Source organism: Dromiciops gliroides, chromosome 1, assembly GCF_019393635.1.
Source record: "Dromiciops gliroides isolate mDroGli1 chromosome 1, mDroGli1.pri, whole genome shotgun sequence".
NCBI lineage: Eukaryota > Metazoa > Chordata > Mammalia > Microbiotheria > Microbiotheriidae > Dromiciops > Dromiciops gliroides.
The window spans coordinates 650071475-650089347 of NC_057861.1; the positions used below are offsets into that span (position 1 = coordinate 650071475).

Genomic DNA, 17873 nt, shown 5'->3' on the forward strand with positions numbered 1-17873 from the left:
ACAGAGAGCTGATTCTGATTTGATTCCTCTATTAGTAACAAACCATGTCCTGTTTGTTAAGATATATTCAGCCAAAATTTATGACTTTTTTAAAGCTCTTCCAACATGGCAGAACGTGTAATGACTTTTACCCTACTGGCATAGCCTTCAAAAACCCAGGGTCACTAGCAGCATTAAAATAGGATTTCACAGGACACACAGTAGACTCAATAAATTTTCATTCATTTTAACTGAAATCTAATATGTATGCTTTTCCCTAAATATATAATATTCATTCCCATCTCTATGACTTTGCATAGATGATTTTTCTTATTGTCTCCCCTTCTCTCCACTTGGCGCTTGTACTTTCTAACTATTGCCAATGATCTTTGGAAGATAATGGGGGGCAGCTAGGTGGCGCAGTGGATAAAGCACCAGTCCTGGATTCAGGAGGTCCTGAGTTCAAATCCGACCTCAAACACTTGACACTTACTAGCTGTGTGACCCTGGGCAAATCATTTAACCTTCATTGCCCTGCAAAAACAAACAAACAAACAAACAAACAAAAAAGACACACAGAGAAAGAAAGATAATGGAAGGCAAGACAAGTATTGTAAAATGGAGAAAAAGCATAGGTTCCAATTTTTTTAAAAAGGCAACTTAAATAGAATCTGTAAACTATAAGCCAGAAATCATGACTTCTACTTCTGGAAAAAATTCTAGCTTTTATTTATACAGAGATGGCTAATGAATATCTAGAAAAGGAAGCAGTGATCACAAAGAAAATTTAGGAATTTTGTTCCTGTTCAGTTGTTTCAGCTATGCCTGTTTCTTTATGACTCCATTTGGGGTCTTCTTGGCAAAAATGCTGAATGGTTTGCCATTTCCTTCTCCAACACACTTTACAGATGAGAAAACTGAGGCAGATAGGGTTAAGTGACTTGCTCAGGATCACACAGCTAATAAGTACCTGAGGCTGGATTTGAACTCAGGAAGATGTCTTGCTGACTCCACTATGCCACCTAGCTGCAATATATCTATATATGACCTTTTCTTTAGGAATAGGTCATATCAAAATGTTATGGTATATGATTATGATGGCTTATTATTGTGCCATAAGAAATGATGAGGAGAATGGTTTCAGAAAAACCTGGAAGACTTATGTGAACTGATACAAAATGAAGTGAGCAGAATCAGAAGAACATTGTACACAGTAACAACAGTATTGTAAGGATGATCAACTGTTAAAGACTTAGCTACTCTGATCAAGACAGTGATCCAAGACAATTCCAAAGGACCCATGATGAAAAATGCTCTCCACCTCCAGAGAAAGAACTGATTAACTGTGAGTATAAGTTGAAACATTTTTAACTGTCTTTATTTTTTTTGGTATTTTTATGTGTTTTCTTTTGCAACATGACTAATATGCAAATATGATTTACAGGACTTCACATGTATAATTGATATCCTATTGATTGCCTTCTTAAGGAGTAAAGGAAGGGGGAGAAGGAGAAAATTTAGTACTCAAAATTTTAAAAACTGAATGTTAAATTTTTCACATGTAATTGGGAACTATTTAATGAAATAAACAGAAATATATATTTTTTAAAGTAATGGGTCATATAAGTTTAAAATTTTATTTCCTCTTTGGGCAGAATTACTAGACTGGTTGAGCTAGGGAATATAATAGACATATTGCAACTAAATTTCGGCAAAGTATTTGACAAAGTCTTTAATCTTATTTTAATAGATACAGCTATGTAGGCTAAATAGTACAGTTAAATGTACTTGGACCTGATTGAATGTCCAAATCCAAAGAAATGTCAATAATGGTTTGATGTTATGTTGAAAGATAAGACTGGCACCATTTAATATTTTTATCAAGGAAGGACTTGAATATATATATATATATATGTATATATACACGATATATCTATCTATCTATCTATATATATATATATCATGCTTGTCAAACCTGAAGATGACAAGAAACTGAAGACAGCTGACATTCTGGATTACAAGGTTAGGAGTCAAAAAGTCCTTGAGATATTAGAACATTGTGTAGAACTGACTACACAATTTAATGAGATTTAATAGTGATAAATGTATTATCACTTGGATTAAAAAATCAACTTCACTAGTAGAAGGCAAACATGAAGAATTTGTAGGCAGCAGTTTATCTGAAAATGATATAGGAGCATTGGCAAATAAATGAGTCAGTATTGTAACATGGTGGTAAAGAAAGATCTCAGGAACTTAGGTTACATTAGGAGCAGCATAGTGCCCAAGATCAGTGAAGTGACAGTCCTGTTCTACTCTGCCTTGATTAGTGCCGGGTACTGTATTTTAAGAAGGTCATTGATAAATAAACTGGAGAACATGCAGAGGAGTACAATCAGGATGGCAAAAGGCATCAAATTTCTACCATATGCAAAATGATTTAAGGAAATAGGGAAGGGAGAATAGTCTGAAGAAGAGAATACTTAGGAAATACATGAAAAAGGTCTTCAATTATTTGACACAATAGCGTATGATTGTGGAATTATATTGCTTCTGCTTAGCTAACCAGGGAAAAATTAGGAGCAATGGATAGAAAGATCAGGGGCAAATTCAGACTTGATATAGGGGAAACAAACATCTTAACAGTGAGAAGCTCTGCCAAAGTGGAATGGGCTACCTTAGTGGGGAAAGTTCTTTTTGAGCGGAGACTTATTTCCAGCAAAAGCTGAACAGCCATTTGTTGGGTAGCTTCCAGACAGAATTCTTGTTTAGGTAGAGGTTGAACTGGCAAGCCACAGAGGTTTCTTAAAATATAGAGTTTCAGTGATTTTTGATCTAGGTTTTCTTCAAAACATAGCTCAAAATTACTTCTCCATGAATTTTATACAATTGGCCTTCCTTCCCCAACCATTTACTTCTGCATCCTTATTCATATTTTCATTTCACACTATATAATGGGTACTTTGTTATATGATAATCCATTCAAATGTTTATCATTTCATTTTGAGCTCTGTGTGTGTGTTTGTGTGAGTGAGAGAGTGAGAGAGAGAGAGAGAGAGAGAGAGAGAGAGAGAGAGAGAGAGAAGGAGAGAGAAACAGACAGACACAGAGACAGAGAGCACAAAGGTCATATCTTCTTTTGTAAACCCCCATGGCACCTAATACAGTGCACTGAACATGATACATAATCAGTAAATTCTTTTGATTGATATAAATATCAGAAACAGATGCTAAAATGTAAGATAAGGCAGACAGTCTCAAAGGTTTGTTCAGACTAAGTGATTATAATGTGATCTATTTAGCTTCAAAGCACAACTTAAATTCTGGCACACAGAAGAGAAAGGTCCTACTTTCGGGAGGCTGATCTAAAAAATAAATAAAAGAGTGGATTTTGAGGGTGTCATGGGGGTTTAAACCCTAAAACAGTCTGCACGATAAGGAAACTGATCATGAGAAAAGTACACATGTGAATTCTAAATGTATCAGTGGCAAAAAAAAATTTAACACAATTGCATATTTATTCCATCATTAAGGAACAAGGGAAGATTTGAAACTACCCATCTTACAAACCTGCCATCACTAGAGCAGAGTATAAAGCAAGATATATTTTGAGACTTGAAGTAATTCTCAATGTTCATACTTAGCATCATATCATACTAGTAGTTCACATTTGTAGAGTGATATTTTAGTACATGATATATAGCTTGCTTCAGAGCTTCAGTTAGGGATCCTGTTTTTAAGAACTCTGCCCCCAAAATGAGGCAGGAAACTTTCATGAAAGGACTATTTGGGACTTGGTAGCTTAACCAATATCTCAAAACCCAACCCAGTCAGTCCTGTACCATGTCTCCCTCCCTAAGAAAACTAAAATTTACTAGGTAATTGTATCCCGTCCTTTACATATGCCTATTGGAAACCCTTGCATGAATGCTCTCAAAGGGTCAAGAAGGAGAAAAGGACAAAAACATCTTAGGTTGCCTAAAAATAAAGGGCTTCAGAAGACTTGAGAGTCACTTTTTAACACTAGCTCATGCTGAGCTACCCCATGGTCTGGCAGCCATTCATACTTCTAACTCTGGGCTCTTCATTCTTCACCTTTCTTGCTACCCTTTAACACCACCAAATCCACTCTCTCTGATTATACTGTTACTGCTTGAGCTCTCTTTTCTGTAAGAAGCTGGTTTATGAAGGAAAAGAAGAACAAAGAGAAAAATTGGATCATATTCCTTATTTTAACCATTACCTTCTTTTGCCAAATGAAAGTATTCTTTGTATGAATCCTTTTACTCTTTACCTCAATTTGAAGGATTGGTATGCTTACATATTGTAGCAAGTTATAATGCCTTATGGATAGTGATGGAATGCAAAGTGACCAGGTAATTGATATTTGATTTTGCCTGTAGAATATCCAGTTGCCATTTTAAATGCTATTTCAATAAATAAAATAAGTTAAATATTAAGAAGGACTCTTCTACCAAGCAATTTACATACAACTGGAAACATTTAAGGAAACTAATAATTTAGTTTCCTAAGTAATCTGGAACTCTAAATTACTAACTTCATTTTCTATAAATTCCATTACTGATATAATTTTTACTTGCATAAAAATGAATACCTTTAAATAATTAAGAGAAATATGCACAATTACTACTATTAAATAAAGTCTTCGAACAATATAGTTAATCATCTAGGGAGAAAATATAAACATGAATGAAACAGTTTGACCAGGATTTATACAGAAAAAGTACTAATCATCCATTTTCCAAGTTTTAGAAAAGAAATTGTACACCTTTCTGTGAGCCTAACAGTACTGGCAGAAATCCATAAAATGCAAGCAAAGAAAACTTTGCCTAAGATTCACTGTGCACATATAAAACACATACACACATAGACATAGAGAATGACTAGCACTTACCTAGGCTAGAATTGCCTTTTGCTATAATAATAGTCTTCTCAAATGACTCTTTGGATATATTGTGGAATGTAGCACATTCATCAGAGGAATCCAGGGAATCTTTTGCCATTATGGATTCTGGTTTCTGGCCAGAAGAAAAACAAGGCATGTGAAAACAAAAAGAGAACTTGGAAATATAATTTAAGCATCAGTGAGGCTCTCCAATTTGTTCAAGCTAAATTCACCAAGACTAACTAAAATAGGCTATTTTCTAAAACTTGGTGAGTCAGTAAAGTGATACTTAATCTGTAAAGACTACTGGATTTAGAGTCAGAGAATCTAATTCAAATCTCGCCCCTACTCTTTGTTGTAGATCACTTACTTTTACTAGGCTTCAGTTTCTGTCTGCATTTGTAAAATGAGAGAGATAGACTACAGCATCTATTTATCTCTAAGTGTATGATCCCATAACCCTGGGTATGCAAAATTAAAAAAAAAAAAGCTTAGTAACCCCTCCCCCCTACTACAACATAAAATTTGCAGCAAAGGCCTTTACTTGTCTAGAAGAATCAGGGAGCATAAACGAAGCAAGATGTGCACTGGATAATACTTCATTTGCTAGTTGAGATTCAGTCCATATCTCTGCATTTTCACATTCAGATAGGTTCCCAAAAGCTGATGCAGGCAGGAGATCTGTGCTGGTAAAGCTAGAAGGTTCCATTCTCAAATCCACTGATGATATATTTTCATTTTGTCTTTGAATCAGATCCTTATTATACAGATCTTCATTGGACATTTGAAAATCAAGTAGCAGATCTGAAGAATTTTCACCACTATCCTAATTGAAATTAAAAAAAAAAAACAAGAACCATGACCATAAATCAATTGTTTACATCAGCTCTGTAGTAGAGTATGATTTTAAAAACTACAATTTTGAAATAATTAGACTGAGGTAATATGACACAATCATTAAGTATGCAAAAAGTATCACCTAACATGCAGTCCCTCTTTGAAGCCTTCTGATAATCAAACACTATTCTTTTCTGAAACTCTTCTGAATACTATATTTTTTGAAAAGCATATGTTCTAGAGAGTGGATCTTATATCATGTGCTATTTGAAAGACCACCTAAATACTAGTACTCTTCTGGAACAATCCTCAATATATAGAACCTCAGGGTATCTATACAGTTTTACCCAAGGATAAAATTATTCTATAGGGAGCATTCCATGAGGTTTTTTTTTTAAAGAAAAGTAGCTAATTTATATTCCTAAATATCATTGCATTAATATATTTAAATATGGAAAATAAATCAATATGATGGTGACATTAGCTTCCTGAAGGCAATAATTCTTTAATTTTTGTCTTAGCAATTTTGGGATCTAGTCTAGTACCCTATACATATTAGGTGTTTAATATGTTTCTTGAGTAGAATTGAATTAAACACAGTACATTTTAACTGACTGAGACTTCCCTAAGTCAGAGAAAGAAAGAATTAGTTTGTCAAAATCTTTTTCAGGTCTAATGGGGAAAAAAGCATTGGCCAGTGAGTCAGGAAATCTGGATTCTATTTCTGGAACTGCTTTGAACTAGTTTTGTGACCCTAGGCAAATCCATAACCTAATATTATAAGACCTCAAACTAGATAATCTTTAAGGTCTCTTCCATTCTTACATGTATGTATGTATATGCATTCTGATATGAATAATACATGTGTGCGATTCCATGATCTTTGATGGGAGGAAAACATTGCATCTTTACTTCGACACAATTAATTTCCTTTGTAATCTTATTTTTTTCATTTATGCATTTAAAAACAGTATTCTAGGAAAGGGTCAAGATTTATGCCATACCACGCCATGCCAGAGGGGTCCATGACACAAATCAGGTTAAGAACTCCTAACAAAGGCTATTAATAACTTCCGGATAGTTTGAGATCCCGTATTAGCTCTTGACTTAAATCTTCTTCATTCAATTAAAAATGGCCCCAATACAAGAAATGATAAAAAGTATAAAAAGTACAAAGTATAAAACAGGGATTATCTGGAGGAATGTGACTGGTCTCAAACTCAAAGCCTTTAGAAACTTTAGAAACTCCACATAATCACTGGTCTCCTTTCTGTTCTTTGCACACCTGTCACCTTCCAACTCGAATATTCCTCTATCGCTGGAAAGCTCTCCCTCTTACCTCCACCTCTTGGCTTTTTTCAAGTCTCAACTTTCTGTAAAAATACTTCTCCATACCTCAATATCCCTGAGATTAAGTCCAGTTAATCCTGTGTACATCTTGCTTCTACATAGTAGTTTAGATGTTGTCCCCACATTAAACTATGAGCTTTTTGAGAACAGGGACTATTTTTTGTCTTTCTTTGTATCACCAGTAGCATAGTATAGACACTGAGTAAATGCTTACTGACAAATTGACTGACTGGAGACAGAGGCAGGGTGATACAGTGGATAGAAGGCAAGATTTGGAAGAAATGGGTTCAAATCTTGCCTCAGACCATGTCACCATGGACAGATCACTCTGAGTCCTCATTTATAAAATGGAGGTAATAGTTTAACACCTACAGGATCCATTTTACTGGACTATCTTGATGATAAGATCAAGTAAGATGATATATATAAAGCACTTTCAACATTTTAAAGCTCTATGCGAATATCATTTGGTTACTCGTTTTGACATCTGCTAGCTCAATTAAATTTGGGTTTCAATTTCATCCTCTGTAAAAAGGAGATGATAATATTTGTACAAGTGCCCTCACATGGTTTTGTGAGGTATTTTTATAAGTAAATCATAGTGTTAATATGTAAATGCTAGCCAACTATTGCTATAGTTCTCTAACTCCTAAAGCTCTTATGAACTATTATATAAATCATGGAGGAAAAGAATAAATGATATTGTAATACACGATGAAATTCTTATAAAATAACTTTAATTACTTTAAATTATTTAATTTTACATCTGTGATAAAAAATAGACTTATTAAAGCTAATTGACTTAACATAGCTAATACCACTGAGTGACTTTCAAATTATGTAAAAGTCATTTAAAAACATACCCTCAAAAAGAAAGACACTAAAATTTGTAGTCAGAAAAACATTAAAGAAAGCCCTACCCAGGCTGACTTTACTCTAGATCACATGCTTCCAAGGCATGATCAGGAAAGAGTTAATATACAGAGAAAAGAAAAAGCTAGTCAACACAGCAGACAACACACGCCTACTTCAGAAATGTTCAGGCTGCTCAAATGCCAAATCAGTTTTATTTTTGAGTCTTATGAGCTAAAAGAAAGACAATTTTTATAAGAGCTTCAAAAATAACCCTACAATCCTCTAACACAAATTGATCTCTAAATTAATTTCTTTCAAAAATCTGTGTTTATGTGTATGCTCAAGTGAGACATTCTTATATTCCCCCAAATGGGTAAAGTAGAATAAAAAGAAATAGAAATGTTCAACGAATGCCCCCTAAATTCTCTACATTTTAAAAGTGGTATACGTAAATTATGACTACCCCAAAACATAACTTAATAGTGCTCCCTGAGTACTGGTGACTAGGTCCAATCCTCCCCTCCCCACGATTACCTACCTCAAAACAACAACAAATTGGTCAACTGTAAATGTTTTTCAGTGAAAATAAAACAGGAGAAATAAGTTGAATACTCGTGAGGAAAAACAATTTTCTTGGGGAAAACTAATAGAAATACTAAAAAAAGAAAAAGAACTAATAGAATAAATAAATACAATATAATAAAGGAGGAGAAGAAATAACCAGAAGAAAAAAAGATTTCTGCAACAAGAGGACCCACAGAAGGAAGAATAGAATCATTACCCTAAATCTTTAAACTCAAGAAGAGACATATAAGATGATCTTCCATGTATTATTATGAAAATAAGATCAATCAAAGAAGAATACAAGAAAAATAGTGTAACAGTTTAAAAACAGTGGAAATCTATGGCCTGGAAATGCATAGGTGAAACACTACTATTCAGGGATAGCAGAATAACAGGCAAAAACAAACAAACAGTATAACTGCAAAGACTTTAGTTTTCCTCAAAATATAACAATGAAGGTAAAATACAGGGTTTAGAAAGACAATCTGAGAATTATTGGTCTTCAAAAAAAAATCCAAAACCATATTCCAGGAAATCATGTAATACATTTTCAGGGTATTTTTGGAAACAGACAGCAGAGTACAAATTGATAGAATCTAGAGGATCTTAATAGAGAGAATCTAGAGGATCTTAAGTTTAGCTCACTTAGAAATGTAGCTGCCAAAAAAAAAAATCAGAGTTTCAATATAAAACTAAAATCTTGCTACCAGCCTGAAGGAATCAATTCACATATCAAGAAGCAGCAAGGCAAATCACACAATATTATAAAGCAAGGATAAAAAGCTCATTTCAACAGATATTTATTAAGCATCTACTATATACAAGGCCCTGTGCTGGGTAATATGGGAAATGAGGGATCAAAGACAAACACTGTCTACCTTCCAAGATTTTTCATTCTACTGGAAAGATAAAATATGTACAAGGTAAATATGACATAATTTTAAGGGAGAAAAAGCACTAACAACATTTAAGGGGTGTCATCTGAGCTAAGCCTTAAAGAAAGGTAGGCATTTTAACAAGCAGAGTTGAAGTGAGAAGGTATTCTAGACATGTAGAAAGTAATGCTAAATTTGGAGAAAAACTATTAGAAAATTGGTTAGAATATAACATATTGTGATTGAGAGAAACATGAAATTTGCATGGGGAGCTATGTGGGCATCATATTTTGATGGAGTTTAAATGTCAGGCTAAAGAACTTTTATTTTATCTTATTTGCAACCAAGTACCAAAGAAGATTACTGAGCAGGGCAATGACATGATTAGATCTCTATCTCAGAAATATTAATTTGGCAGTTGTGTGAAGAATAGTGAACAAGAAGAACAAGAATATTGGAAGCATGAAAACTAAGTAGACCAGAGTAAGAGGTAATAAGGAAGGAAGGAAATGAGCATTTATTTAGTACCTTAGGCCTTGTGCTAAGTACTTTATACACATTTTACAGTTGAAGAAATTGAGCTGAGAAGAGGGTAAGTGACTTGATCAAAGTCACAAGGCTAGTAAGTGTCTAAGGCCAAATTTTAACCCGGATATTCCTGATGAGGCACAGAGCTTGAACCACTGTACTGACTAGCTGCCTCAATGGAAAAAGGAATAGTTTCATGATACCTGGTGGAAGTAAAATCAACAAGAGTTGGCACTTGCTTGTGAATGAGAGTGTAAGAGAGGGAAAAGTCAAGAATCATTCCAATGATGGGAAGCTGCATGAGTGGAGCATGGTGATGCCCTGTTTTGGAAGAGAAGTGGATTTAGAGGGGAGTATAATGAGTTGCACTTTGTACAGATGTTTGGGGTTTGAAATACAGAAGAGACATCCAGGTATAAATACCCAGTGAGCAGCTGGCAATATGGGCATGTAGTTCAAGGGAAAAATAAAGACTGGGTAATAAATTTTGATTTTATCTGAACCTTTGCTAATGAAATAATAAAAATATTGAATGTGGATGCATCAAATTGTATAGTAACCAAGTACTCAAAGGAGTAGGTAACAGAAATGTCAAAAGATCTGAGTCGTAAAGCATTAATTCATGGGATCACAGAATCATTTTTAAAGTTGCAAGGGACCTCTGAGTTCATCCATTCCAACCTTATTTTACAGATGAGAAAATGGAACCTGAATTGGTTCAATGGAATGTCCAGGGGTGCCTATTATCTGGAGGTGGGGGCACATTCCCCTTTCAGAGCTTAGTAAATCTAACATAAACATAAGAAAGAGAAAATTAGAGACCCAAACGGAAAGCTGGAAAAACTAGATTTGACAGAACTATGAAGATTACTGGAAGGAGATTATTTATACAGACTATAACTATTTCTCAGACCAAAAATATCAAATATCAAAAAATAATGAACCAAAATAAAAATAATTAACATAACCTAAGAAAGACTGATTGAAAAAGTCATAAATGAACTCCCATTGAAAAAATTTTCAGAATCAGATATATTTAGAAATGAATTTTATCATATTTTAATAGAGAATTATCTTACAGGTGAGTCACTGAAACTTGTGGAACTATCAAACTTTCTTTTAAAATTCTTGAGACAAGATAGATACCATACTGCCTTTCTTCCAGGTTGGGTCACATAGAAGATAAAGTGCTAGAATTGGACTTAAATGGACCTGAGCTCAATTTTGTCTCAGATCCGTACAAACTGTGTAACCCTGGGCAAGTGACTTAATCTCTCTCAGTAAAATGGGGTTTATACTATCATTTTCCTCATAGGGTGGTTGTGAAGATCATATGAGAAAATATATGTAAATTGCTTTGCTAACCTTAAAGCATCATATGAATTTTAACTATTATTGTTAACATCTAATATACTTCACAATACTTCTTTTGCACTTTTTGTTGAATAGTTTTGCTATTATGAGTAAACACAGCTGTTCCAACTTTCTATTTTTAATTTCTCCTCTTCTATTATATTTCCTCCAATTTTAATGAGCTATAGTATAGAACTATCCTATGCATTTATTCCTTTTCCATAGACTAGACTGTCTGAATTAAAGAATGACTTTTTTACCTTTGCAAATTAGTGGTGGTATAACTGATATATAAACATTAATTTCCATTATTATGATGACAATATAAATAAATTTGGGAAGGTAGATAAAGACAGGAATGTTAGTTCTTTATTAGAGGAAGAGCATAGTATAGCAGAAAAATAATGAAAATGGAATAAAAAAACTATCTTGTAATCCTAACTCCTACTAATTAACAGTGACCTGGGGTACATCTCTGAGTAATTTCAAGAGTTTAAAAAATGACTGATATTCTCAAACATTATTATACTGTATCTTCCTTTCAAATTTATCACTCATACACAATGAGAATGAAAGTCTCAATATTAGGAAATATCTTAAAGTTCATGGAAAAGTAATCAATTCTAATTTTGGACATTTTGAATTTGATGTCCCATAGACATCGCAAATTCAACATTTCCCAAACTAAGGTCATTACCTTTCCCTCAAAACCTTCCTCTTTTCCAAACCTTTCTATTATGGAGGGCATCACCATTCTCCCAGGCATCAAGGCTCATAACTTTGGCATCATCCTTGACTACTCACTTGTGCACATCCCTAACATATCTGAGTTTTATCCTTTATTTTTATTTTATTTTATTTTTTTGAGGGGCAATGGGGATTAAGTGACTTGCTCAGCGTCACACAGCTAGTAAGTGTCAAGTGTCTGAGGCTGGATTTGAACTCAGGTCTTCCTGAATCCACGGTTGGTGCTTTATCTACTGCGCCACCTAGCTGCCCCCAGTTTTATCTTTTATACCTTCACAACCACTCTCTTGTATATCCCCTTATCTCCACTCGTAAGGCCGCTACCCTGGTACAGGCTTGAACTATTTCAACAGCATTATTTTTAGTCTCCCTGCCTCAAGTCTCTCCCCACTCCAGTCTATGATGCATTCAGCTACCAAAGAGATATCCCTAAACTGTAGGTCTGACCATGTCATTCCCCTACTATTTGACTTTTAATTTTTTTGACTTCACGATCTGGCTCTTTCCTATTTTTCTAGTTCTCCAACACTTTACACCTTACCTACTCTATGATCCAGGGACAATAGGCTTCTTGCTGAACTACCCACAAGGTGACATTCCCTATGATCTCTGAATTAGGAAAGATTAAAAAATGTTTAACATTTAGTTGAAATCTAGGATAAATGAGGTGGTGAAAACAGAACAACATATTGCTCTCAATAAGCTCAAGTAATCAGGCCCAGAATAACATCCTATGGTAGTAAAACAAGGAAACAACCCCAACTCTGCCATATCCAATGTCGAAGCTCCACTATTTCCTCCTTTACCCTAGTCATTGAAGATGTGGCCTATATCTTCAACAAGGACAAATCTACAAAATGTTTCATCCTATTCTTCCTATTGAATGTTATCCAAACTACTATCCCCACAATCTACATTCTCTCCCTTTTTAATAGTTCTCCTCTGCTGTCTACAAATATGCTTGTCTCCCCCATCTTTTTTTTTATGAGATATTTTATTTTTTCCGTTACATGTAAAGATAGTTCTCAACTTTTGTTTATACATGCTTTACAATTTCAGATTTTTCTCCCTCCCTCCCCTCCCTCCCCCCTCCCCTAGACAGCAGGTAATCTGATATAGGTTATATCTATATATCTCTATACATAAACATATAGATATATATATATATACACACAATAACATTAATCCTATTTCTGCATTAATCCTGTTACAAGAGAAAGAATCAGAGCAGTGGTGCAAAACCTCAAAATAGAAAAAAAAAACAACAGCACCCAAAACAAAAGAAATAATATGGTTCAATCAGCATCTATACTCCACAGTTCTTTCTTTCTTTTTTTTTCTTGGATTTGGAGATCCTCTTCTCTCATGAGTTCCCTGGAACTCTTCTGTACCATTGCATTGGTGAGAAGAATATAGTCCATCACAGTAGGTCAACACTCAATGTTGATGATACTGTGTACAGTGTTCTTCTGGTTCTGCTCATCTCACTCATCATCAGCTCACGTAAGACCCTCTAGGTTTCTCTGAACTCTTCCTGCTCATCATTTCTTACAGCACAATAGTATTCCATTGTATTCATATACCACAACTTGTCCAGCCATTCCCCAATTGATGGGCACTCCCTCAACTTCCAATTCCTTGCTACCACGTAAAGAGCCACTATAAATATTTTTGTACATGTGGGTCCCTTTCCCCCTTCCATGATTTCTTTGGGCAAAAGACCTAAAAGTTGTCTCCCCCATCTTTAAAAGACCCTCACCAGATTCCTCTATTCCTGAAATAGTTCTTTTTACCTCTCCCTCCTTTCTCAGGTAAACTTATTGAAAAGGCCTTCTGCACTCAGCACCCCTACTTCCTCTCCTCTCACTCCTCTAAACTGTCTGTTATCTGGCTTCTGCCCTAATAATTCCATTGAAAATGCTCTCTCCAAATCTACCAAGAAGTAAATAGCCTTTTCTTCAATACTCATGTTTTGATTCTCTGAAACATTTGACATTATTCATCACTCTCTACTCCTGAGTTCTGGGACAATGTATGTGCTTGCTTGATTTTCCTCCTAAAGATCTAAAACTTTCTTCCCGGTCTCCTTGGAGTTTTCATAATGTATGTCCTGCCCACAAACAGGATCTGCCTTCTCCCTCTTCGATTTTCTTTCTATACTCTGTCACTAGGTATCCTCTTCAGCTCCTATGGGCTCAATTACCATTTCTATGTTGATAACTCTAAGATCTACTTAGTTCCTTTCCTGAGCTGTAGTATTCCTTCAAGAACTGCCTAGTTGACTGCTCCTGAGCTCTGATATTCCTTCAAGAACATTAGAACAGGATGTTCCATAGAGATTTCAAACTCATCAGGACAAAAACAGAACTCATTGTGTTTTACCCCAAATCCATCCCTCTTCTAAATTTCCCCAACTCTATTGGGAGCACCGCCTTCTAGTCTCCCACATTTATAACCTTAGTGTCAAACACTCATCACTCTCACACACTCTATACATCCAATCAGTTACCAAATATTTTGTTATTTTTATTGCTACTTCTCTTGAATACTTCACCTTTTTCTCCAAACACATATCTATCACCCTAGTTCAGTCCTCCATCACCTCTTACCTGGATTATTCTAATAGCCAACTCTTTGGTCTCCCTGTCTGAAACCTGACTGATTAAGCACTGTCAGCAAACTCTAAAAATTATGGAGAGAAAGAGAGAGACAGAGACAGAGAGACAGAGACAGAAGGAAGGGAGGAAAGAGCATGCAAAGGACTCAAAAAGGAGCACATGTTCTAATTATTTTAAGTGGGTAAAGCCTTTAACTATAAGTCAATGAGCATGACTGAACCATGACAAAATTCTAGAATATAGGGGCATCTAGGTGGCACAGTGGATAGAGCACCAGCCCTGGAGTCAGGAGTACCTGGGTTCAAATCTGGCCTCAGACACTTAACACTTATTAGCTGTGTGACCCTGGGCAAGTCACTTAACCCCAATTGCCTCACTAAAAAAATTCTAGAATATTTTATTTAAGTTATAATTTTTGAATTCAGAGAAAATAAACTAAGTGATCATTAAGAACCTGCCTCAAAAGTAGGTCATAACATATTACTACTATTTGAGGTTTTTATGGGGTTATTAGACAGATTAGGAGAATTCCATAAGCATATCCAGATTTTAGCAAGGTTTTTGAGAATCTCTCATCTTACCCTTAAAGATAAAAAAGGGAGTGGTAGATGGATTCATCTAGTAAAAAAATAATTATTTAAGACAATAACAATTTGGACAGATGTTTAGGGGAGTGATCCAGTGTGTTATTCAACATTGTTATAAAAAATTTGGATGAATACAAAGATAAGATCTTTATTAAATCTGTAAATGATGTTGAAATAATAAGATAAAAGTATGAGGGATAGCTAACACAATGAACTATCGTATCATGATTCAAAAAGGTCTTGAGATGCTAGATTACGGGATGAATATAATGAGATGAAAACTATTAGGGATAAAGTTCTACTCGATAAAAAACAAATGTCTAAGTACAAGATGGGGAAATCATGACTAGACAATTTATGTTAAAAACATGTAAAGTTTTGAGCAGACAGACTGATATGAGAAAAGTGACATGGTACCCAATAAAATCTTAGGTATCAACAAAAGCATTTTGTTTAAATGGAAGGAAGTTGTTACTCATCCTTCATTTTCGAAGAGGATGAAGGACATTATGGGGAGATGCCTTGCCTCACATGTGAATTTGATTTAAGACCCACTCTCTCTTTGGGAGTCACCGAGGTCCAATGGCAAAACAAAAGTCAAGATGACTGGTTATGGTCTGGGATGCAGTGGATGACCTTGGTGTCTTTGATGTGTGACCCAGCTCTAAGTGCTCCACAGAGCCTGCTTCAGCTGCCTTCAAGGACACTGGGACAAATTGTACTCCTCTGCCCATTCTGCGGGGGAAAGGCTTGGGCTACACATCCACCTAACTCACCAATATGTTTAATGTCTATCAGTTGCCCGCAGCCTGGTTTAACCTGTCTGCTGCGATTTCCATGAGTGTGGTCATCACCCGTGCTACCACTTCTAGGAACCACAGGTGAGACTTCGGTCACAGGTAGACATTAAAGATGGATGAGGAGCCCTGAAAAAGGCTCAGGAAGCCCTCTCAGAAGAGATGGAAGTCCTGCCTGAACACCCCTACAGTCTTTAAGTGCTCTATCACAGTCAGATTATATTTAAAGTATTCTGTAGAATACTTTATAATGGCCTACTGAAAAAAATCTACAGGAAATACAAAAAAGTATAATCAAAATGTTGAAGAAACTGGAGACCATTCCATACAAAGGTTGTTTGAAGGAGATAAGCATTTTTTGCCTATACAAGGGAAGACTTAGGGAGAACATCATAATACTCTTCAAATATCTAAAGGGCTATAGGATATCAAACAGAATAAGAATTGATCTTGGCATAGGAAGGCAAAACTCAATGCAATATTTGAAAGTTGCAGAATGGCAAATTTAGATACAATATTAAAAAAAAAAGTCCTTAATGAGACTTCATAGCACCTTTTGCAGGAGCAAAGAACTGAAAACAAAGTACATAGATGCCCACTGACTGACAACAAATAGCTAAACACACTGTGATACATTGATGTCATAGAACATTACTAAATCATAAGAAATTATGAATTTGAAGAATACAGAAAAATATGGGAAGCTTTATGTATATTGTTGCAAAGTTAAGTAAGTAGAACTAGGGAAGTAATATATAGAACATGAAAACAGCAACGGAAATGGAAAGATCAATAAATAAAAACAAAATGAAATAATGGTCATGGTTGGCCCTAAAGTAGAGAGGAAAAAATGCCACTCCCTCACTTCTTTGCAGGGATGGGAGACTACAGTTACAGGACACTGAATGTCAACTGTGTGTTAAACTCAAATGATATTGGCTAGGTTTCCTAAACGGGTTTTTCCCCCATCTCTGCATTTCTTTTTTTTTTATTTATTGTTACAAAGGATGACTCTCCTGTGAAGAGTAGAGGAAGAATGTTTCTAAATGAAGATGATATAAAAACAAAATATAGCAATAACTTAAAAAAAACAACCAAAAATAGAAGGGGAAGGTTTCGGCGATAGTGACCTTCTCTGCCATCCACTGGAGAACTTCAAAATAGAGACTAAACAGTCACTTATTAGTGATGCTATTGAAGTGATTACTCCTTAAATTAAATGACCTTTGAATTCCTTCACAACTATGATACCTTCTTATCTATGATCAAAAAGTTAGGGATATTTTTCCATTTATAAAAACAAATTTTAGCCCAAACCCAAATATAATACAATTGCAAAGATCACTATGGTTCATGAACTGTTCTAGTCTCAAGAAATAATTAAATTGAATACTGGCAGAAATTTCTCATTGTGTTTTTAAATAGTCTCATTAATATATTCTTTGCTGTTTTCTTATTTACTTATTTCAGCTGATAGGCAAGCTTGCCAAATTCCATTGCAACAAAGGAGTAAACTGCTCAGAAAGAGAAGGAAAAAAGAGGGAGAGAGATGAAAACAGAAGACTTTGGTAAGCCAATATGTTGTACTACATACTGCCAGCATGTCCTGTAAAATATATGCTTCTCAGTATGCAGATAGTGTAATCCCTTTAAGTAACAATTACTAAGTTAAACAATGCAATCTGTCCCACTGGCATGAAGAAGTGTGTTGTGTTGTGGATTAGGAGATTCCATTAGGAGATGAACTCAGATTCAAGCCCTAAGGCCAGTAAAGGCTGAACCTATTCCAGGAAGGAAACAACCAGACAGACAGTCTCAGGTGTGGTGATACAGGAGCAGCTGCTCCATTCAAGATGAGACCTTGCAAACCAATCCAA

At 35.1% G+C, this 17873-nt stretch overlaps 1 protein-coding gene across 9 annotated transcripts in view; it reads right to left on the minus strand.

Moving 5' to 3' along the window:
- The window catches only part of MPDZ (multiple PDZ domain crumbs cell polarity complex component), a 220961-nt gene that overhangs the window by 89341 nt on the left and 113747 nt on the right, over nt 1-17873 (minus strand). For all 9 annotated transcript variants that reach the window (XM_043979442.1, XM_043979441.1, XM_043979448.1 and 6 more), the window contains exons 20-21: nt 5430-5711; nt 4895-5018 (exon numbers count right to left, since the gene is read on the minus strand). In XM_043979442.1, the coding sequence (XP_043835377.1) occupies nt 4895-5018; nt 5430-5711 (406 nt within the window). The remainder of the gene's footprint in view (nt 1-4894; nt 5019-5429; nt 5712-17873) is intronic.